Below are 23,179 nucleotides of genomic sequence, written 5' to 3'. Positions count from 1 at the left end.
TCCAACCATGTAAATTAAACCCCATTTGCCTTTAGATAACTAAAAGTCAACGGGTCACGGGGGGAAACCTTTAACTAAAATGAATCATCCCTTCTTTATGGCATCGAGTTAAAAGCTGATTTACAGGCGGCTCTTTCTAAATTTGGCGCTGTTATATTATTTTCTACATGAGAAATTCTCAGTAGGAGTCAACAGGGGCGCTAAGTGTGCAACTTCAACCAGGCAGCAGGTACTGGGGGCGCGTCTGTCTGCGGAGGGAAGAAGCGGGTTTCAATTTCAAACCCAAACAGACCCAACAGGGACAAGGAGCCAGTGCATTGTGGGATATAACTGTGTAAACGAAACAGTTGCAGCGTTTTTAAGTTGAATTTGTAACGTTACTCAAACATTGACCAGCTGCTGCCACCACCGACCGACCGACCGCGGTTACAGTCCACAGGATCCGTGCGAAAAAAAAAAAAAAAGTCGCCCGCCGCGTCTTCTTCGCTCCAGTTTTTTTTTTCCGCGCCTGCCTGGTTTATTTGGATGACAAACGGACGCTTGGTTTGTTAGTTGTTGCAGGTGCAGTAAAAACTACCACTGAGCTTTTAATTTACACACGCACGTAGGTCTGACATAGCAAGCAAGCCATTTCATTTTCTACAAGGAAACATGCCGAGGTCCAACAGGCAAAAGGAATACAAACCTGGAGATCTTGTGTTCGCTAAAATGAAGGGATACCCACACTGGCCTGCCAGGGTAAGTGAGCAAAGCAACACGACATTTTTCATAATTTCTTGTTTCTTTCTAGCCTCAGGTTTGGTCTCTTCGTGTCGGTCGGTGGTCCGTGTGGTAGCATGATGATGCTGCTACTGTCACTTGTTTACCTGCGAGGCCTAGCAGCAGCAGCGGCTAGCTAACCGTTACCATGAGTTAGCCTCGCTAGCTCGGTCGGTCGCGTTAGCTAAGGTTGCCCAGCATCCACACACACACATACACACACTCACACACACTCACACAGATTTCTTTCTGGTGATTCATAGCGTGGGCAGACAGCTCGTTTCCCTGCACGGCTAACTAACTAGCTAACGTTACCTAAATGTGGATGTTGTTGCTAAGCTGCTCTTTGACAGTTAACGCGGCTTTCTGTCCGTGGTGCGCGAGGAGGGGGGCCTGTTAGGTTTAACGTTAGGCTCATGTTAACTTTGAGCTTAACCGTTAAAAAAAGAAGCAGCAGCAGAGCAGTTGGGTAACAGAATGTTGGCTGTTAAATAACGGTCATCATGTCACCCACAGCAACAGCAGACAGTAGTAACGGCTGTTGGTTATCTTAACGTTACAGTTGTGTGCTGCTAATGGACATGAAGCCACTCTGTTACTCAGCTATGAGTCAAATAAACGATACGAATACGAACACGAATTACTTTATTAATCCCCAAAAAGGGGAAATTCATTTGTCTGTTAGCTCATCTACCATTTGCAGAAGAATTAGAAAGCCACGAAGAGAGAGGAGCTGTCCACACCACCGTTGCTTCTTTGGTCCATCAAGGTGTTATTATGAAGTGGATAATCCGTGTTAAGTAAATAAGTCTCAAGTTTTTTTTTTTTTTTTTGTTAAACCAGGTTTTTTTTTATTAACTGTTGCGTTACAAACTACACATGGCTGCTTGTGTGTGTAGCCATATGCTTTGGTACTTTGTAAACATGACGGCCTGGCCTGCCTACGCTTGTTGTCAAGTGACTGTGGTGGTTCTGCTCCTACCGTTCACTTCACGTCCATTACGTAAAAAAAAAAACCTAGTCCAAGCTTATAAAAACGATGGTATAACTAACACCATAACGTAATGTCTGCCCGGTCCATAAACACACAGTAGCCTAACATTGTCGTCAGTCTTTCCTAATCATTCAGCATGGGAGCAAAAATGTGAACTTTATAGTCGGTTACACTAAGTTGTTTTTTCCTTAAAATGCTGCCACAGCCACACTTTTTTGGGTTTTGTTTTGGATTTTTTTGTGCATAAAGCGTGAGAGAAAGTTTAAGGGATAAAAATAAACCGGTACAGTTTGGAACTTGCACCACACTGGGGCAGGAGAGCCAAAATTACAACGGAAAAATGTTGACATCAAAGAACATGCAGTCTCCAACCACAACTGGCCTGCACAGTTCAAAAGGAAACACTAGATTGTAAAGTTTAAGCCAGTGATACTGTTTCTGCTGCAGCAACAATTCATGCAGTTTGCTTAGATTTATCTCATCCAGCTACACAAAATCCACCTTTATTAAGAGTGCCTTTGAATAAAAGCTAATTTTTTTTTTCTTTTGCCATTGCTGCAAATACTGATATGACTGTCAGCATTGGTCTGTGCAATCTTCCCTCCTTTTTCTCAGTCTTATCAGCCATGCCTCATCTCAGCTGGCTGCAGGCCCAGCCCCACCTATCCTGACACAGTGGCCCTATCTGAGAATGCCAAAAGGCCTGTCTGGCAGGAGGTCTGGCAGAGGCAAACGGACGCCACGCTCGGCCATCATAATAGTGCTTTCCTGTGCCTCGGTGTCTCTCTGCGAAGCACAAACAAACACTTAGCAGAGTGGTGGAGCCAAAACAGTGCATTGCGAGGATGTCGAAGCACAATGACCCCTGCTCTCACTGGGCTCATCAGGAGTTAGATTAGAGGGGATTTTGCTGAAGCTAGTGTGACCTCATCAAGCTAAGATGACTCTATTGTGCTGCATGACTTTTCCGGTCATAATTTAGCATTAAAAGGTCAGATGTTATTTTGTTGCTGGAAGTGACTGATTGATTATCAAATATGCCAAATATTTCCTGCTCAAATGTAAGGACCTGCTGCTCTTCCATCCTTTCTTATTATACATGTAGCCTGTCACCTTGAACTCTCACGTTTCTAATCCTTTATTCACTATATGAAAAAGAAAGAGAAAAAAAAGAACAGGTGAATCGGTAAACTGTGGTATGTGAATATATATATATATATATATATATATATATATATATATATATATATATATATATATATATATATATATCTCAGCTATGAATATGTTTTTGAATATAGATTTTAAACCTGTGACATCAAGAATACAAGTGAGCATGAGGACTTACGGTTGTCACAAAATCAGTATCGGAACCTTTCAGTTCGTGTTTTGCTTCATTGTAATTTACTTTCTGAAGAGCTATGAGGATTTTAGGGTTCATCAGAGCTCTCTTCTTAATAAACTGTGTTTTTGATTCACAGATTGATGAGTTACCTGAAGGAGCAGTGAAGTCGCCCTCAAACAAATACCAGGTGTTCTTTTTTGGGACGCATGAGACGTGAGTATCTTTAATTAATTGATACGTAAAGATCAATCTTATTCAAAGTGGAGCTTAAATGATAACAGAGACTTGAACTTGAACCACTAATAGGGCATTCCTGGGTGCCAAGGACTTGTTCCCATATGATGAATGTAAGGAGAAGTTTGGAAAGGCAAACAAGAGGAAGGGTTTTGCTGAGGGACTCTGGGAGATCGAGAACAACCCCACTGTCACGCACGAAGCCTACGAGGTGGGTCAGTTTTTTTAATACAGGACTGATGTTTTGCCACCGTACTGTGAGCACATAATGAGATGCTTTAGACTGATCAAGCATTGAGGCTGTGTAAACATTGGTTTGTTTAGCCAGAAAACTCAAAACTTACAGCCAATGCAACACTAATAGTAGATCTACCTCTAGTAGTGCTTTTAAAATTGGTATGGGTGTCCACAAAAATGTGTTATGAACGTGAACATTTGCATTCCACTCTTCTGGGTCTGCGCTTAATTTTTCTTCTCTAATATTTACATCTCTGCCTTAAGTCTTCGAAGAAGGACAACGCATCGGAAGGAGCCGGGGATACAGGTAGTTCGGAGAAAGCCGATGCCGAGGGCAGCAGCGATGAGGACGAAGGGGCCCTTGTCATCGACGAGAAGAACGAGAGGGGAGGAACCAAACGAAAAGCAGAGGAGTCCACAGAGGTGAGCTTTGATTCTGTCACTCATACACAGTCCAAGTAGATGGCTTCATATTCAGAATGTCAAGCTTATCTGCCTCTCCGACACCTCCTCAAACCTTTGGTAGGCATCTCCCAAGAGGCCGAAGGACACAGGAGTGGAAGGCGACTCTAAAGTAGAGAGCAACAAGTCTAACGCGGAGGCCAAGCTCAACGATGTGGCTGGACCCAAGGCGACTGCTCCCTCCTCACAGAGCGAGTCAAAACCAGAGGCCCAGGAAAATGCTCCAGCAGGAGGCCAACTAACAGCAGATAAGGTGAGACTCTACACTGTATGTGACTATTTGGTGCAAAGCAGCCACTGTTTGCAGTTTGCTTATGTCAGTGGTTCCCAACCTTTTTTGGCTCGTGACCCCATTTTAACATCACAAATTTCTGGCGATCACATGACTGCCATGCCAACCAATCAAGATGCGCCAGCTCAGATATTTCTATATGCTGCATTTTATTTGAACTCGATTTATATTTGAGAAAGTGAAAGTATAGAATGCAGTTGTTTAAGATTGTGTGTGGTGTTTTTAATCATAACAATAATTAGTTAAAAAAAAAAAAATTATCAGTAATTTTTTAGACATTTCAGGCGACCCCATTTGAATTCCAGGTGACCCCAAGGTTGAAAAACACTGGCTTATGTGTAAGTCTTACCATATCTATGGTATAACACCACTTTCAACATCTCTTTTCTGAAGAACCGCTTTGAAACTGGTCCTGTAGGGAAAGTTCCTCCAAGACACCAACAGAGATGCCTTTTGTAAAAGTAAAGGAAAACAAAAAACGCTTCCTCTGAGCTGGAACAGAAATCCCTCGTTTGTGCAGCTTGTCTCTCAGTCACACACTCACACACTGTGGCTCTTAGAAGTTGGTCAGGACATCGGGAGCCACTTTCAATTTGTTTTCCCTCGACAGGAATTTATTTCCTCTGTGACACATAAACATGGCAGACTGGACTAATGAAACACTTGAGGAATGATTAACCCCTACCAGACATATTATAAACACACTTGAGGAAACTTGCTAGCTTAAGGCTACAAACAACCCATCATGTAACACTTTCTGTAAAGAACAACTGCTGTAGTTGGTGTGTAATTATACCGTTTATTTATATATATCACAGCCTCGCTTTTTGAAGGATAAAAAAATATTGTGTTATAGCCAGTTCAAGTACAAATAGCTGTTGGGAAATCAAATTCAGGAATGAACATGGTAAAATATGGATGTTCTCTGAAGGATCTGATGTTTTTGGCTCTTTTTCTACACCAGAGGTTTTAAATGAGAACCAGTGCACCAGTCCTGTAGTTGGAAACATCCCACAAGCACTTAAATGCACCAACACTTTTTGAAGTAGTCTGCTAATATACAGCCAGCAAACAAAAATACATTATGAAAATTAAATGTGTATGTACTGTTGGAGATGCTTCCAATGCGTTCAATCTACTTGTAATAACTCCTCTAATTGCTTTCCCCCTCTCTGCAGCCTGTGACAGATAGTGCTTAACATCAACTCAGAAGAAAACCAAGAACCTTTGACGCTTCTCTGGAATTTAAGCATCAACATGGTTACCTGCAGGATGCCAGATTTCAGCTGTTTCATTATTAGGAGAATTATAAAAAAGAAAAAAAGAAAAACCTAAGTGTTTGTATTGAGAGACAAACAAATCCTCATTTGCCATTTTTGGGATATCATATATCCCAGAAACAAAAAGTTTGCTAATCTGATTTCAAACAATTGAACTGAGCACTTTAAGGCTCATTTATAAATGGGATTTTGGTGTGTATATATTTTTTATTTCTAAGTGCAATTACATAATTACAAAGACTAAATGCTAGGTGTCAAAACATTTTTTTTTCAGTTTAGAGGGAATAAACACTGAATATAAGGTAAATTAAATTAAAAAAAGAAAAATTTTAAACAAAAAAAAAGAAAAAAACAACAAAAAATCACATTTATTTGACAAAGACTCCGATTTAGTGGTTTTAAAACGTAGATATTGTACAGGAACGAGAACAAATTTCCACCCGTGATCTCTGCTTTAGTTTATAAATGTTTTACTTCATTTGTTTCACCTAGCTTCTCCGCTTCATCAAAATCATTTATTTGAGTTGCACTTTTATTTTCACTGCCCCATTCATTATCAGCTAGTTTACTAGGACTTTTTGTGCAACACAGGTTTTGTTGCATTGTAGTATTCTTCATTGCAGGTGACCAAATTACGTGATTAATTGCACATGATCCCACATGTAGCCTACGTGGTTTTTGAACGTAATGAACATGTAAAACCCAATATGAGAAGAACTATTTTAGGATTTAAACATTTACTTTGTAAACCCCTCTGTAACTTTCTGTAACTGATAATGTGCGTCATTGAAAGCAGAAAGACATTCCTGAATGTTGTTGTGTCTGAGCTCGGTCTCAGAGGAGTAATGGAGTAATAGTAGTTTTTGAAGGGAAAATAAACTAATTGCCAGATAATTCCCTCAGAAAAATTTCAACAAACTCTTTCAAAATCCATCAACTCAACTCTCACTTTCACATCATTCTAGTTTCCATCTTAGCTCCCATTAATGCTGCCATTGTTTCATACTGGAGATGTAATTGTGAAGAACACTTAATTGTATTCAGTAATTGATTGTACCAAATGTTTTTTTGTTTTTGTTTTTCCCCACAGATCTGAAATGTATTGCTGACATTGTTAATACCAACATATGGTCTACACAAATAGTGTTTTTTGAAAGTTATCGAATTGAGAAAAAGAATCTACAGTGAACAATCTGTAAATCTTAAGTTTCTGACTTTTTGGTTTTCTTACCCTCCTAACTGGAATATGAGTCTGTTTTACTTCATTGGTCTTATTTTTTTGGTTGTGAAACGAAGTTGTGATGTTTTGAAGTTGTGTTTTATTCAAACATTTGTTTTGACATGTCGGTCAATATGTGGTGTTGTTATTTTACACTATTTGTAATTTTTAAGGCCCAAGTGTTTTTATTTTCACACTTGGCCTTTTTCACCATGTTACTTGGATGTCCAAGTCATTTGCTTCAATGTTCTGTATTTGGCAACATGAGCCCACAGTTTAGCAAAGTATGAACCTAAGGGAAAATCATAACTCTTCAAAAGTGAAAATATTTCTGGTTCTTGGCTCTCAGACGGCCACCTTCCTATCAACACACCACTGATTTCATAATATGACGCTCTCAAAAGTGCCCCACTCAAATCTGTAGTTAATTCCAAGGGTATATAATTTGATATGAAAGTGTAATTCTTGGTTTAGCTTTCTGTGTTACTTTCGGAAGCTGCCATTCATCTTAATCTGCTGCTTGGTTTACTATTGTAGTTGCCAGTCCATTTAATAAATCTGTTGATTACAAAAAAAAAAACAATTACTCATGTTTTTTGTCATGTTTCCAGCCAATAAATGTTTTGTTTGTGTCACAGATTATTCACCACCTCAGACTGGAAAGCACCTGAAGCAATCAAGACCTTAGTCATTGTTTCAGTTTAACCGACGGTGTTGTCAGTTAGTCATACAACGCTTTCTGAACCATACTGATGAGACTCCCTGGCTCACAAATCAAGTATCGAGCATGGGGGGGGGGTTCTCCTGTCCAAACCAACTAAACCTAATGAATCATTTCAGATCCTGTTTTTTACTCTGTCACAAATGCATGAAACTAACAATGTCACCTTTTTGTATGTGTGTGCATGCACTTGTCATAAATAATTTGCTCCCAAGAGAGGCTTGCAGCACTGTTTTGGGCTTTAGGCTGTGATAGCTGAACTAGTTTTGTTGTTATATAACATGTCCTGACAGCTTTGAATTTGTCATGGAGGGTGGTTGAGTTCTTTAAATACAGTGTTCGGTTGGTGAAACAGTTTCAAATCCTTGCTCACGTTCTGTAATATCCACAAGGTGCTGGCGTGAACTGTTCTGTTGTGTTGTTGTTTCATCTTGGTGTTGGTCGATCTTGTGCTTGTATGTTTGATTGCAGGTTTCCAGAAACTGTAACCTATAAATATCACCCAGTACTGTCAAAGCACCACGACATGTAACTTGTAATAACTAACTGTATCTGCCTCCATGGGCGATCGTGGTTCCAACATAAGAAAAAGGGGCAATTTCACCTATTCAAACAATCCAGTTTTCCAGTTGAACTGCTGCAGTTAATACAAATGAGTTTAGTAAATACAAAGATGCTGCAATGTTTTTCAAGACTTCAAAACATCACGAATGCAGATGGGTTAATGGAGTGAGCTTGTCCTCCATATCTTTTTCCCCTCTAAATTTTATGGATGGAAGCATATAGCCTTTTTATTTTTCAGAATTAAAGTGTATATATATAAACTTTATTTCAGACACAGATTAGGTCCATAGAGACAAAACAATGAAACAATAAAAAACAACAACAGTAAAAAAAAAAAAAAAAAAAATGTAAAAGCTCCTTTAGAAATTGTTGTGTTATGTATAGGGATAGCAGCCTTGCTAGATGGTTCAACCAATGTGATGAATAAAAATGGGACAAGAATTTATATAATCTTCTAAAATCGGCCCCCCTACTTCATATAGACCTGTGAATAGAAAGAGGTTATATGTTGTAAAATGATGTATTGCAAACATTTTTATTTAATCATGTAATGTTGAAACTGTGACAAAATTGATGTATACATGTTTGCAATCAAAACATACCATGACGTTATTGACTAAGAAATGCCATAATGTTTAAATTGTGCTTATTGTTATTATGAAAATGATAACATTTTAGACAGTAATCCAAATGTAAATAAACTGCATTTCTTTTCCAGTTTTTCCCACCCCTGCCATGTAGCCTGCTATTTCAGATGTTTAGCCATTGTGAAGAGTGACTAGTCAGTCAATGTGCTGCTGCATCCTGCCATGGATGTATAATAGATCCATGCATCCTGCCCACAAATCAATCCGTCGTCTCGTCTCTGCTCGACTTGGCAACTGCGCATGCGCTGTGGCCTGTTCTCGCCCTCCCGCCCACCAGGCGGCGCTGCCCGCTGCTGCCGCCGAGGGTGAACCGCTGTCGGTCTGTCTTCTGCTGCATGTGACATTGACATCAACAGAGGTAACATCTTTTACCATGCCTTTCACTGTGTTTTATTTACGTTATTGCTGGGTAGTTTATTGAAAAGAGAGGCAAAACTGTCATTTCAGATTTGTGTATGTTTTATGAAACTGTGTTGTATTGGTTTAGTGGCCGTAAAACAACGTGTTGATGGTTACACCGCAAGCTAACGTTAGCCTAGCCTGTAAGTGTTGTCAATGGAGACGGCGGCTCGACCGTCTGTGCTACTGTAGTTAACTGCACCAACTCACAACGAGCCTTGATTTGTTTTCACCCCCGCAGCAGCACAATGAGGCTGACCGCTCTCCTGTCGATGGCAGCCCGGGTGGTGGTGCCCAAAGACTACCGCTACGGCACGAACAGACCGTGGACAGCGCCCGCTAAGAGGCAAAACCCTGCGGGGAGGAAGAGGAGGAAGGTGTTTGTGGAGCCACTGGCCCTGGAGGACTGGTCTGTCCTCAGAGGGGACATGGTGAGAAACACAGGGCAGGGGAGAGGCAAAGGAAAGCAAAGCAGTTGCCTATTTATTTAACAAACTTGCTTACTTTCAGATCATTCAATTACTTCACTCGTGCTCCTTGGCTCTTGGCTTTTGAGTATTTTGCACCATTCAAATGGGATAATATTTTGTCACAGCTCCAGTTGAATGTCTTGATTACCTTTAATCACTTCAAGCATATTATCATGGACTCCATGCATTAGGAGTGTACATGTACTTTTTGAAATGGATGCATGAATTGTTTGTAATCAGGGCCATTGGTAAAGAGAGCTTCCTAGCAATTTGCCCTCCCTGAATAAATAGGTAAAAGAGAGAAAGCAAACTGAACCAAACAGCAGCTTCTACCGAGAAATATGGCAGTACTGTGCAACAATCATAAGAAAAGTGTCTGCATGTAATCTCACACTGACACAGTGATGACACAGACCAGGGTGGGTCCTGTGGGAGCCAAACAAATGTTGTTGGACTCCTTGTTCTTCATGTTTCTGAGGATAGTTGTTTTTTTGACTGTGGCTGTATGTTTGTGCTTGATGTCATGTCATAAGTGGTTGAAAAGCATAAACTGCCTCAAGCTTTTGCACAGAGATGAATGTTATAACTGTAGGTCATAGTGAAACCAGTAACTGCTAGGGGTGTCACGATTCTCCAAATCCTCGATTCGATTTGATTTTCGATTTTAGGGTCACGATTCGATTCGATTCTCGATTTTTTTTCTTTTTCTTACAGCACAGAGGCCTTTGCTATTTTCAGACTAGTCTAGTCTACGATCATTGGTTTTATTCATCAAATTTTGTACAGTAAATCTTATTTCAAAAGATGGGCTACATATAAGTGATGCAATTTCCATAATGTATCACATTAGGCACTAATGGTCACATTTAAATAATTTCTTTACAATATAAAGGTAACATGCCCCCAAAAATCATGATCCTGGGGCCAAAATTGCCCCCAAGGTTTTGAAACAAATATATTTATATCTGTACATTATCATAATTTTATTTTCATTAATTTACCGTCGTGTCTCATTATTCTCCTGATGTCGACTTAATGTAATGTAAACAGATTGCGCTGATACGCGAGAGTCATGTGACAGCGGGGCAGAGCTGCAGCTGCTGTGCTGCCATGGACCTGATGATCCTGATCAGACTGGCGGTGGTCCACAGTCAATCAGTCCCCGATCCTCCACCGTCACCAGATCCCCCGAAAGCCCCCGCAAATAATACATCGACAAAAAGTGGCAAGTTGCACCCTTTCGTCGGCTTATTATTTGCGGGTTTTTTTTTTTTTTTTTTTAATCTTATAACGTCTCTGCAACATGCGGCTCTCAGCGCATGTCGGTGTTGTGTAGTTAGAGCTGTGTCTCCCTCCTGTTTCCCAGGTAGGAGGGACAATAGCCCACCAGGGCTGGGTGATAAAACACTATAAATTGTGAAATAACTTTTCTTCGATAGAAATATGAGACGTGGTCGATTCGGTTTCATTCATCCATGTTTTGGCAAATAGCCAATGATATTGAGAGTTGCGCCGTGCCGAACCAATCATGTGGCTGGAATAGAGCCAGTCAACATGTGCATTTGTTTGGGTTGCTGCAGACGTGCACATCAGCTGACACCGCCGGTAGAAAAAAAAAGAGAGAGCGAGGGAGAGGGAGAGAGAGAGTTGCAGAGAATGAGTGAGTGTTGTCTCGAAATAAAAAGTAAAGGAGAACTCGGACCAGTGACTGACAAGACGCTTGGTGCGCAATGGGGACAACGGGCAGTTGTAGCTTTGCGTGCGGGGGGGAGGGGGGATCGTCGATCCTCTCTTTGACTTCGATGCTCGAGATCGTGACGTAATTTCGATCGATTTCGATAAAAAATCGAAATCGTGACACCCCTAGTAACTGCAGCGTTGCATGTATGTCTGTAAAGACACGTCTTGAGTCCTGTCTTCTTTTGAAGTGAAGTCAGTGTCAAGTCCACGTTTTGATCTATAATCCTGAAAACAGAGCAAGGGGAGTACATTACACAGAATAATATTTATTGTCGTATCAAGAATATTACTTTAGTGTCATTTTTAGGACGCTTTCAGCACTTAGATGGGCGTTAAACATTTTGTACAACCCCCACCACTTGCTTTTAGCTCATCTCTGATGAGATGAAACACTTGCTGTTAACTTGTTCTTGTACATTAGTAAAGTATGTTATGCTTACCCAACCCATTAAAAATGCTTGACAATTTTTCCAACATTGGGAATAAAGACGGCATTGTAAATCTTCACTTGGAAATAATAAAACTGAGTGGAGGAGTGAAAAAAAAAGTTAATTTTCTGCTTTTGTTGCTCAGGTGGAGATTCTGGCAGGGAAGGACAAAGGGAAGCAGGGTAAAGTGACCCAAGTCTTCAGAAACAGAAACTGGGTCATCCTGGAGGGACTGAACACAGTAAGGAAGTGACCTTTGTCTCAGTGAAAAGTGAAATGAGGACATGCACGTATATACTGTACATCTCCTGTAACCACCAAATTGGTCTTTTTTCTCTCACTTCTACCTGTATATTATTTAGTGTTTAAAATGTAGTGTTGCTGTTGAGAAAATCAAAAGCTTTCTGTATCTGTTGTTATAATAACAATACATATATACAAATTAACAGATGATATTGCCAGTCTTTCATGTCACCAAAATTTAAGGTGAAATCTTCATGGTCAGTAATTGAAGTACCAGGATACGACCATATGTGTTTATTTTTTGTCTCCACCAGATGGAGCCAAAGGTTTAGGGTCAGCGTTATTACGGTGTAACTGCTGACCAAGTTGACAGAAAAAACTTTTCACCACCAACACGTTTGAGAATTGTAAAGTATTATTTTCTGTGTTAGCATCACAGGTACATAGGAAAAACTCAAGATTACCGTGGGACCTATATTTCCAGTGAGGCTCCTCTGCTGCTGCGTGACGTTGCCCTCATCGACCCCTCCGACAGGTACAACAGGCCCTGAGACAATTTTGGATGATAGTCGCAGCTTCACATGTGCATGCACCTTAGCAATATCTGAACCAGAGGTTAACAGTCAAAATGAATGGTGACCTCTGTTATCGATGGTCTCATGTTATTTGCAGCCCTGCAGCTTGTACTGAAGTTAAAGCTATAATTCCTGGTGTTGATATGATAACATTGATTTAGATTTATTTATTTTTTCTAAATGAGACATAAATATTAATTAACATTTTCAGGTAAATGTACTTGAGGCTAATTTCTGTTTCCAGTCCCACTGGCAAAAAACAAAAAAGGCAATAAAATTATTGAATACAGGCGAGAGATCTTCCACACTGTTGAGGAATTAATACAATTTTAAAGTGCAAGGTGCTGCTAGTACTAGATGAAGTGCTCATTGCTGCTGTTATTGCATACTACTACCTATTTCATATGGTCCTTATTGTTTAGTGAATTGCATATATTGTTGTTTTATAAGGTAATCAAAAACAAAAAAAAACAAAAAAGAATTAAGCACTATCAATGATCGTGTGTGGCAGTTCTGATTGTTTTATTCTCCAAACTACCATTTAAACGAGGGCCTCACAACAACGACCTTCATACTTGATAGTAAATGTTGAAACAGCGTAACAGTGCTGTTCAGGTAAATGCATGGGACCATTAATATCCTGATTTTGACAAACTGACATTGGTCATCCAGGAAGCCCACCGAGGTGGAGTGGAGATTCACAGAGGAGGGTGAGAGAGTTCGAGTGTCCAGCAGGACGGGTCGAATCATCCCGAAGCCTGTTGTGGAGCGACGGGATGGCATCGTACCAACGCAGTGGAAAGGTGAGTGTGTGTCTGTGTTTTGGTTGGAAGGGTATTCTTCTTGATGCAGTTTGTTCCATGTGTAGTTAATAGTCAGCACATAAAACCAGCTCTTTTTTTCCATCCTGTGCAGATTGCAATTCCAAAAAAAGGTTTCAGAGTGATTCAGTTTGAGTCTCTGATTCACAGTGGAAAAAAAAAAATCTTAAATCTAGGGGCTCAAACTTTTACCAACTCATTCATCTGAGCACATAATTGTTACAGTTAAAGCTCTTTTTTTTTTTTTTTTTTTTTTTTTTTCCTATTTTTATTTCTAATTCTGTATACAAAACTGAAAAAAGTTTAACACTGTAAATCGAGACGAAGCTAATGTCATGACACAAACCTGTTTTTCCAAATAAAGATTTAATTTAAAATAAGAAAAATAAAAAAATCAGTTAAAGCTCCTCTTTTACTCTTTAGAGCGTCTGAGTAAATCTTGACCTCAAATCTTGCCTCAAGTTAAAGAAAAAAAAGACCCAGAACAGCTGCTTGTTACAGTTAATGTTGTAATTTTGAGACACTTTTCTTTTTTAACTTTTCATGATCTGTTAAATCTTTCATTGTGACCTTTTTTTTCTTTTTACCCTCAGATGGCCCCAAAGACACGAGTCCTGAAGACACTCTAGAAAAAACGTATGTACCGTCTCTGAAAACCCTGGAGGAAGAGGTCGTGGAGAAGTTGGGTATTCAGGACAACAGGCGGCACCGAACGTCCTTCTGGTACTGACCAGACAAATCAGAGACACTAACATCCAGCATCATGTTAACACAGATTTTGAAGGATTTATCGAAAAAGACTCTGTCAGGATGACATCATTTATTGACCGATGGTGAAATACAGGTGAAACATACAAATTATCACTGAGGTGATGCAGAAACGTACATGCAACTTCAATGTTTCCTGAATCATTCTCCATTCAGAGGTATCACAGTTTGTTTCTTTATAAAATGTAATAAATAAATGTAACTTAAACCAGTTAATTTAATGGTCTATATTTTGGTTTATAAGTGTGAAACTAACTCTTAACCCCTAACCCTGTATAAATATATCTATATAATAATAATTGATGATATTCACTAAGCAGGTATAAGGTGGTTTATCTGAGGTTTGGATGGCAGTGTAAAATAATCCAGTTACTAAAGCCAACATCAGGAGAACAGCAGTGGACTCATGGAAATTCACACAAATACACCAGCTTCTGTCTGGGAGAGAGTGAATTACTTGACATTTAGTGTTGAACAATACATCACACACAGACTGGAAGACTGGAAAACCGGGATTGTTGCTGGTATTGGCAGGGTTAATGATGGTAATGGTTGCAGCCTGCTTGGATCACTCACAGGGCTGAAAATAGCCATATTATTTTACAGAAGCCCAGACATGCTGCTGTCCAAAACTTAAAGCTCCTAGACAAATGAGTCTGTCTTTCCAACATGTCTGGGAAACAGCGTGGAGAAGGAAATGGCCGGGGAGGAGACTATACAGACGGGATCGTTTCAACAAAGTTTGCGCTCACCTCATTTGACTCTTTATACACTGGCGCTGCATGTTATTCCTGTGATCTGTGAAGGCTACTGCATCAGGTTTCAAAAATGACCTCACCTACTAATTTATGACCCGCAATGAAAAATGACCAGAGATTCATGTAAGAAAAAGACTCATACTATCAAAGGCCACAGAAAAAATGACTGTATATCCTTTTCATATTTGTCTCCACCTCATTTTACCGTCTTTTTCCACCAAGCCCATTGGCTGCAGTTAGATCTTATCAATTTCATGTAGATTTTTAAAATGATCAAAATACATAGCTAACTATACTCCTAAAATCAACCCAATAGTCCCCAAAATGAAAGTTTTTTTTTTTTGTCAGTGTGTTGAAAAGGAAACATTTTATTGTCCATAGTGACATAAAACTGATCAGAATTTGATTACAATCATGTGATAAATATGATTTTTAGCCACAATTTCACAACATCTTTACATAATAAATGCGTACAATACTGATGTGAGGGTTCTAGTGTCTTCTGGCTCACAGTCACACTGTCATGGTTTACAGAGACACCAATGGTCCAGAGCCGTTGTTAATGTTACTGGTTACACCAACACTTCTTCTGCTGAAACATCAAATCTCCTCCATTAAAATATTAAAATTGAAATATAGGAGGACATTTTTACAGCAGCTGGTGAAGGAGGATAGAGCGTTAATTGTTCACTCGTTCCAGTCTCTCCAGCTGGTCGACACATTCAAACTGGCCAAACCTCTTAAAGTTTTCCCCCGACTGTCCGCCAGAAACCTTTTTTTAAATGGCTGAAAACATAATTCAGGGTGTCATGGATCTCAAAACACCTTCACATAAACCAACATGAAGCTGTGAATGTGTTTGAATGAGAGGACAATGCATGCAGGTCATTACAGTCACATCAGTAGGACCGGTGCAAGAAACAATAAGAGGAGTATCATATAATATCACCCGTTGATGTTTTAATGTGAACATAGATAATTCAGTCACCATCGAAGTTTAAGACTGAACATGACATCCTCTTTCAGTATTATAACAAGCTGTTTATGATTATATTATCGTGCCTAATCACACACAGTGGACATTTATTCTTTTAGAAGATATTTAAACTGTTGTGGGGGAAAAAATGAATGCAATTATATTGGATAAGCAAAATATAAAGAGATAATTATGTGCTTTCAACCTGAATTGCAGGGAAATAAACATCTTTACAAAACTTACAAAAAGAAAGAATGTTTGTGTGGCTGTGTACACAAACATTGGTGGATTTCCATAAGGCCCTGATTACAGTAAATGGTATTTCCCACTTTAACAAGACCCACACAGCATCACTCCCTGCACTTAAGATATCCCACTATATCTACAATTGTCCCGTTTTATCTCTATCTACCCTGGAAATACCCAGAGTCTGTTTTAAGTTCGACATCCTCAGCTGTACATTTATCAGTGATCTATGAGGGAGGCAGCAGATTAAGTGTATGAAGTCTCTTTTTCCTCGCTGGTAAACCACGAGTATTGATTTACTGAAAGACCACGTTAATTTGTTGCCAGATCTCCAGCTGCAGAAGCAACTAGCCTAACTTCCAGCCACTGACACATACACACACACACAGAAGAAAGAAAAGAAAAAAAAAACGATGTGTCACAGATTATATAGTTGCGTCAAAATTTCACAGTGGCTCTCCATACCCTAATTTCTGGTCAGTGTAGCAGCATCATGCAGAAAGCATGGCAGGCTGCTGGTTTGGCCCATGAGCGGAGCAGCTTTCCCACACCCGTCCCTCCTGAACCGGTTTGTCTCTGCCACTTTGCAACCAAGAGGGAATAAAAGCAGCCAGTCAGCGGAAACAGGGTTTTGAGGTTTTCGCTTTTATGGGAGGAAAAATGATTCAAAGGCTGGTCGTCTTTCCTGTCGGTGCAGAAGCGTTGCATTTCAATCTGGGATTACATCAAGGTGAAGTGTAAAATTGGTGAAGTGGAGCCTTTGCATCACTTCATTTATCCTCTTTTTTTCACATGCACAGAGGCAACAACGTATGTGCATCCAGACTTGTGCAGGGGTAAAGTGGCCACCTACTAATTTATACCTTGTGGTGATTTGACAGCGATTCTGGTAACCCAGTTAAATGAAACCACTGAACATGACTCAAGCAGAATTAAGAATACATAAAAATAAACTGCAGGCTTTGCTCTACGTTTTCAGCTGAGTCACATTTCAGCCACGTAAACTAATGAATCCCACCTGGTGCTGTTGGCTGCACGTGTCGGAGACCAAGTCACCGGCAAAAGTCTTATTGTTTGTTAATGTGAAAAGTCAGATTACAAGATGCAGCTTCTGTAACATCTACATGAATCTGCCTTCAGTGTAAGTACTTCAAGTCAATCTCTGTTTCTGTGCAGATTTCAAAACATACAATCATGATGTTAGATATTCATCACTGCCTGATAAGTAATAGGCCTATCATGTTGTCCTGGCAGAAACAGAAGAACCTGCGACCATGCAAATTTCTCCACAACATCTGAACACACTTTAAAGCTAAATGTCAGTGTTGCTCTTGTCTTGACTCACTTGATGATCTAAGCTCAGCTCACAATATAATGATAGTGTCTAATTACAGGCCGGTTGTTTGATGGCTGCTGGAAAATGTAACTTTAGCTTGTATGCAGGTCTGAGTGCATGGCTTTGCATGCATGTTTTCACTGTGTTTGCTCTAATTTACAGTAGTCGGCTCCCTACAGGTTCTCGTACGTGACTTCAGTCCTCCACAGATCAGCTGAAAATAAGGTAAAATACTCTCTTCTCTTATTTAGTTTGATTCTTTCATCCAGACATGGTTCATGAGTTTTATGTTCAACATTGGTTCACAGAGAGAGGAAAAGCCCAAAATACTCATGTATGTAATGTGATCTTAATCTATCATAAAACACAGCTGGCATCAATGTGTTTTACACAGCTGGGATGTGGTGGTGGTGACACTGGACAAACGTCTCCACCTCACAAACTTAGATTCTTGTGGAAAGTCCGCTCTGTTACTAAAATAATTATGACGAACCATTTTGGAAAGGAAGCCATATGACATCAGTAGTGGAAGAATTAATTATATCTTATTCCCAAGTAAAAGTATCTGTACAATAATAATGCAGAGTTGGCCTAGTCACTGTTTGATTATTACACATTGTTGCAGCACTTTAAATCCAATCCAAGTTTGTTTTGTCATTTACATTATAGTACAATGTACAGTCAATGTAATTTCCTCACACCTTTTAAAATACATTTTATTATTGGAAATTGGAACTTGAATGACCAATTTAAAGGTATATAATAATAAAACAAATTATCCATAAACAATCCATAAAAACATTTAAATCAATCAATTAATCACAGTGCTAGTAAAAGCAGACCAAAGTTTATATACACAATATTATAGATTAATAAAACTGTTCTGGAGTAAATAGTTACTTTCCACCAGTGTCACACACACACTGCCTATACATTTTTTTCAAATCAACAATGTTCATGTTTCTATATAGGATTTGATCAATATGGACTTTGACAAACTAAAAAGCTAAAAAAAAATTCCAGCAGGTTTTCTTTTCATGGCGAGGTCCATTTAGCAGCTGTTCTGGTGCTTTTGATCATATCACCTGATCTTCCTTAGCAGAAAGTGTTTGACCGGTTGTCTTTTAACTATAATTGGTGAAACCGTGCGCTTTTAATGGGCTCTCTCTCTGTCATACTGGACTACGTGACTTAAGTGAAACAGCAGAAACAGGAGGTAATTACACAGTAACGTCTCAGTGAACCTCAGATTATTCTCAGTTTGCCTTACAGACACCGGTGACGTGACTGAGCTGAATGGATGAAGTCTTTGAGAGGAAAGACGCCATCCCAGCTCTGATCACTCCACTCCACTCCACTCCACTCCACCCCACGACCCTGCTGATGAGGCCTCATGGCAGCCGGTGGTGGACGATGACGTCTTACAGCGGATGATAAAGTGCTGACGGGACATGAATTAATCTGGGTCACTGTGACAGCCAGACCCGGAGCAAAACCTCTGATCTCTGTCTGCGCTCTGAGCTTTGACGGTTCCCTCTCAGACAGTTCCTGCTGGTATCTGCGTGTCACATTCCTCAGGTGTGCAGCAACAACCGCTGCTGCCGAGCCACACACACGACCACTGTGAAGCACCGATCACCTCACCCTCCGTCCTCTGTGCATCTCTTTTGCATACAGTATAAACAGCTGGCAGAACCCAGTGACTTCTTCTGTATGGAACTGATAATGAAACTGAAATGAGCCCCCCCCCCAGCCACCTCTGCACTTTTTCTCTCCCCACTCATGATTTTATTTATTGCTATTTCTGTCTTTTATGTTCATGTCTCTCTTGCATGTCTGTCAGCAGCAGGACCCTTCCTCTGTTATTGCTTTGATTTCTTCTTTTTCCTTCTTGTTTTGAGGAGTTTTTCCTCCTCTGAATCGAGGCTTTAAGGTTGGAGAGTGTTGTATGTTGTTGTACAGATTGTTAATCCCTTTGAGGCGAATTTATGAATTTGGGCTGTGTAAATCAAATTATCTCGACTTGATGACAGGGCCAAGTGTTGACTTTTAACTGGCAAAGCAGGCAGCTTATAAAATTATGGCACTGACTCTCTATTTTTGCATCTTGCATGTTAAATTTTGAGTTGTTCTTAGGGGAGTTAGGGGGCTTTTGGTAAAATATTTTGACAGCTTTTGGGTAAATACTCAAAATGTGGTTAAGAATGTCTCCGGATGATGATTTAAATGATCTGCTGACCTTTACGCTAGCACTACCTTTTTATTTGTCCTGTAAAATGTCAACGTCTGCTACTGTAGATTACTATTTTTGCACAAAAATTCATTGTTCCCAGAGGATGAACCCTCCGGCTTGAGCCCCTGTTGTGCAGCCTCACGGAGCTGCGAGCATACGAGTCTTTGTCTTGTTTATCCTTCACACAACCTCTAACCCTTTTTGTGTAGAAACGAGTGCAACGCCACAACTGCTTTTGAAGAGACACTGGCCATGCGTCTGCTCTTTTGTCCCTGTTTTTAATCATTCTTGTTGATTTTTTTGTTGAGGCGCACCGTGTCAAATCTACATTTGTATGGTGCATTTTACTGAATACGTGTCTGTTCACTTTCTGTACTTGAGATGACAGGATACATAATGCATAGAGAGAAAAAATAGGGTAAGGAGGAGGGATGGAGGTGTGGTCTAAGCTCATTTTTGCCCATGGCCCCATGCAGGTTAATCTGACCATGAACAGGAGACAAATGCATCCTTTATTTCTCTCCAACAGCATCTGTGTTAACAATTTGAGCTTGTCGTTACACAACAGTATAAGGATTACTGATGTAATGTTTGCATCAGAATCATGATATATTTCCATTATGATGCAACTTTAAAGGTGCTGGTGCATGAAATGCAAATCTGACCTCTTATGGAGGACTATTTCTGTATTATTACAGTTAGAGACAACTGAACTGCATTAAATGTAATGATGTCAGATACAATGCAGGCCTGCAGGTTCAAGTTGGACATGATGAGGTTTGTCACACTGGGACTGTTCCAGCTGCTCATTGCTCCATGATGATGACGATGATGATGCATGCAAACTTGCTCGATGTGATTAAAAAAAAGAAAAAGGAAACAACAACAATGCATTTTAGTGCAGCAGAATAATAGGATGAGTCACTCTTCTAGTCAGAAACTAAAAGGACAGCTCCTTCAACTCCCTTCCTCCTCCTCCTCCTCCTAGTACAGGTGACCGTGCTGCAATATCACTACCTGCAGTAGCATCAGCTGCCCGCTCTGCTGACTCAACTCAGCCTGCTTTATCCAAATGACGCTCAATGCATGTGTCGTTCCCCTGCAGAGTAAAAAAAAGAAAAAAAAAGAAAACATATAGGTCATCTCCTCAGTGCAGACTTCACTTCACAGCCTATAACATCGGTTATTTTAGATGTCATCCCTCCCAACCTCCCTTGACAGGCATGCGCCATCTCCATCCCGGTTGTTGGGTGAAAAAGTGGGCAGTTCAGGATTTCATTATCTGCCTTCACTTTCTCTCAACTCCCTCCTTTTCTTTTCAAGCCTCGGAGTCAGTCGGACAGCAGCAGCAGCAGCTCCAGCTCCCAGCTCATATATACATATATACTCATATACATACACATATACCTGCACAGAGCATCCACAGCCCGCTTCCCCCTCTCACAGGACAGGAGTCGCAGTGCAGCAGAGAGGAGCTGAGGGGGAGTAGCTACTTTTTACAGCGGAGAACAAGTCAGCCCGTCCCGCATCCGCTGAAATGCTGCTGAGAAGAAGCCGGTAGGTTTTTCTGTAGAGTTGCAGTGATGATGATGAAGAAGATGATGATGATGTTGTTGATGATGCGGTTTTCTCGTTTCAAACTTCTCCTAAAACTCGTAGGCTAATGTGTCGTTAAAGAGCTGGTGCCGTTTATTGGGTTGTAACAGCTGCTGTCCTCAGCAGAGGTACTGAAACTGTGCGTGGCTATTTCCTCTCAGTCTTCTGACTTCGACTGACGCAGTTTGTTCAGTTTAACTTTTTCCTCATACAGACTTGACTTGAGTTCCCTTCTTCATCTTCTTTTTGTTGTTGTTTGGTTCTCTGCGCAGCTTGAGCCCCGCGCTCCTGCAGGGCTGCAGCTGCATTGGTTGGGGTGTTTCTGGAGGGTTCACTCACCTCCACTCTCCCCTCATCACCCCATCACAGTCTGATCACATGAGAGTGAGAGGGTGATGAAGCAGACTGACTGTCCTCTACACTTTTACACAGCAAAACCTGCTTTTAATGAATTCTGCTTTTGGCCATGTAAAGTGCAGATGCTGCTGTACTGTAATCTCTGAGATGTTCCAGTGCCTGTAGGCGACATAAAAAGCTGCTTTTTCTGGTCTTAAGTGCACATTTAGCCTCCTCTGTTCATTTTCTGTGCTGCACCCTGGGGCTCAGGTGGACTTCCGTAATGGACAGGTAGAGCAGTGGACTGTTAAAGATCCCTCTCTTCTGTCTGATAGCTCTCTGGTCTGATTATTTCTTACCTCTCTGAAAACTGGAAACGCTGCTTCTGTCTGACCACACATTTACAGACTGAAAGCCACGATCAACAAATCCTTTAGAATAAGCAGAGCCGCTCATTTATGAGCCATTAAACCCTGAATGTGGTCATCCAGTGCCAAGACTTAAACATGAGTTGACAAAAACAGATGCTGATTCCAGTTTTAGGCAAAACGTCGTCCCTAAACTCAACACAGAACATCTAGAAAGCGAAATTTTACTTGTATTTGTTTTAAGAAGGGAAATAATTCCAGTTGACTTTTTCTTGTTTTGTCCAAGTTAATAGATTTTCACAATGATTCAAATACTTGCAAATAGTGAAAGGGAAGATCCTTTAACTTTAACATCATGTAGAACAATATAATGGACAAATGAAACTGCATAGTAGTAATTAAACTAATAAGATGAAGCTGAAGTTTATAAAGAATATATTTTATTTCGTGAAGGATACAGATACCACCACTTTTTTCCCCTCATACATGTCATTTTGAGGTAACAGTCTCGGAGAGTGACCAGTCAGTATGTTTCTGCTTTTTAAACTTTGGAGCAGAAAGTGAAGAGCCTGGAGGGAAATTCTTGATTTTTGATGATAAACTCTTCAAGTAGAATTTCCCATTTATGTCTTAATATAGTGCATAAAAGGTTTTATGTAGCCAGGGTCAAGTTAAGATGTAAAGTTCAATATAAAAGCATCTATGTATCTGTTTTTTCTTGTTTAAGTCTTGAAGCTTAAAGCCACCTTTGTGTATATTAGAAGTAGAAAGACTGATTTTAAAAGTGATGTATATTTTATTTAGAAAGAGACAGAGCACAACAAACCATTACCCTTGGAGAGATGCACTGCATCAGGTTTTGGAGGTCTTGAGTCCTTGAGCAGGAATCATTGACTGTGTGCTGGTATAAGAAGATGTGGCTGCTTGAGAGACACAAATGAAGGAGTTCTTGAAAGGAAAATGCAACTCAGTAGATCATTCATCGCTTTGATTCAGCTCAGTTCATTGTTTTTATTGTCAGCAACACATGGCAGAGCACAGACTGGAGACTCCCTGATTTCCAGGCAGAGAGGGAGTTCACAGCCAAGTGGTTTATAATAGACTGGCCATGCACGGGCTGCGCTCCGACCAT

The 23,179-nt window shown here is 40.2% G+C and overlaps 2 protein-coding genes across 2 annotated transcripts; both read left to right on the top strand.

The window, feature by feature from the left end:
- The first annotated feature begins 232 nt into the window (after positions 1-232).
- Positions 233-7,456, top strand: LOC310993751 (hepatoma-derived growth factor-like). The gene is made up of 6 exons (XM_083982212.1): positions 233-738; positions 3,235-3,311; positions 3,405-3,543; positions 3,834-3,992; positions 4,096-4,284; positions 5,502-7,456. The coding sequence occupies exons 1-6, from the start codon at positions 652-654 to the stop codon at positions 5,520-5,522; spliced, it is 672 nt and encodes a 223-aa protein (XP_083838338.1). The 5' UTR covers positions 233-651; the 3' UTR covers positions 5,523-7,456.
- Positions 7,457-9,037: 1,581 nt separating this feature from the next.
- mrpl24 (mitochondrial ribosomal protein L24) lies at positions 9,038-14,414 on the top strand. Its single transcript, XM_083981598.1, has 6 exons — positions 9,038-9,112; positions 9,395-9,584; positions 11,937-12,032; positions 12,466-12,569; positions 13,282-13,412; positions 14,024-14,414. The coding sequence occupies exons 2-6, from the start codon at positions 9,402-9,404 to the stop codon at positions 14,158-14,160; spliced, it is 651 nt and encodes a 216-aa protein (XP_083837724.1). The 5' UTR covers positions 9,038-9,112; positions 9,395-9,401; the 3' UTR covers positions 14,161-14,414.
- The last annotated feature ends 8,765 nt before the right edge of the window (positions 14,415-23,179 follow it).

Source organism: Trachurus trachurus (assembly GCF_905171665.1).
Source record: "Trachurus trachurus genome assembly, chromosome: 11".
Taxonomy (NCBI): Eukaryota; Metazoa; Chordata; class Actinopteri; order Carangiformes; family Carangidae; genus Trachurus; species Trachurus trachurus.
Note: the sequence above shows the minus strand (reverse complement) of the source record. Positions and strands in the feature narration are given on the sequence as shown.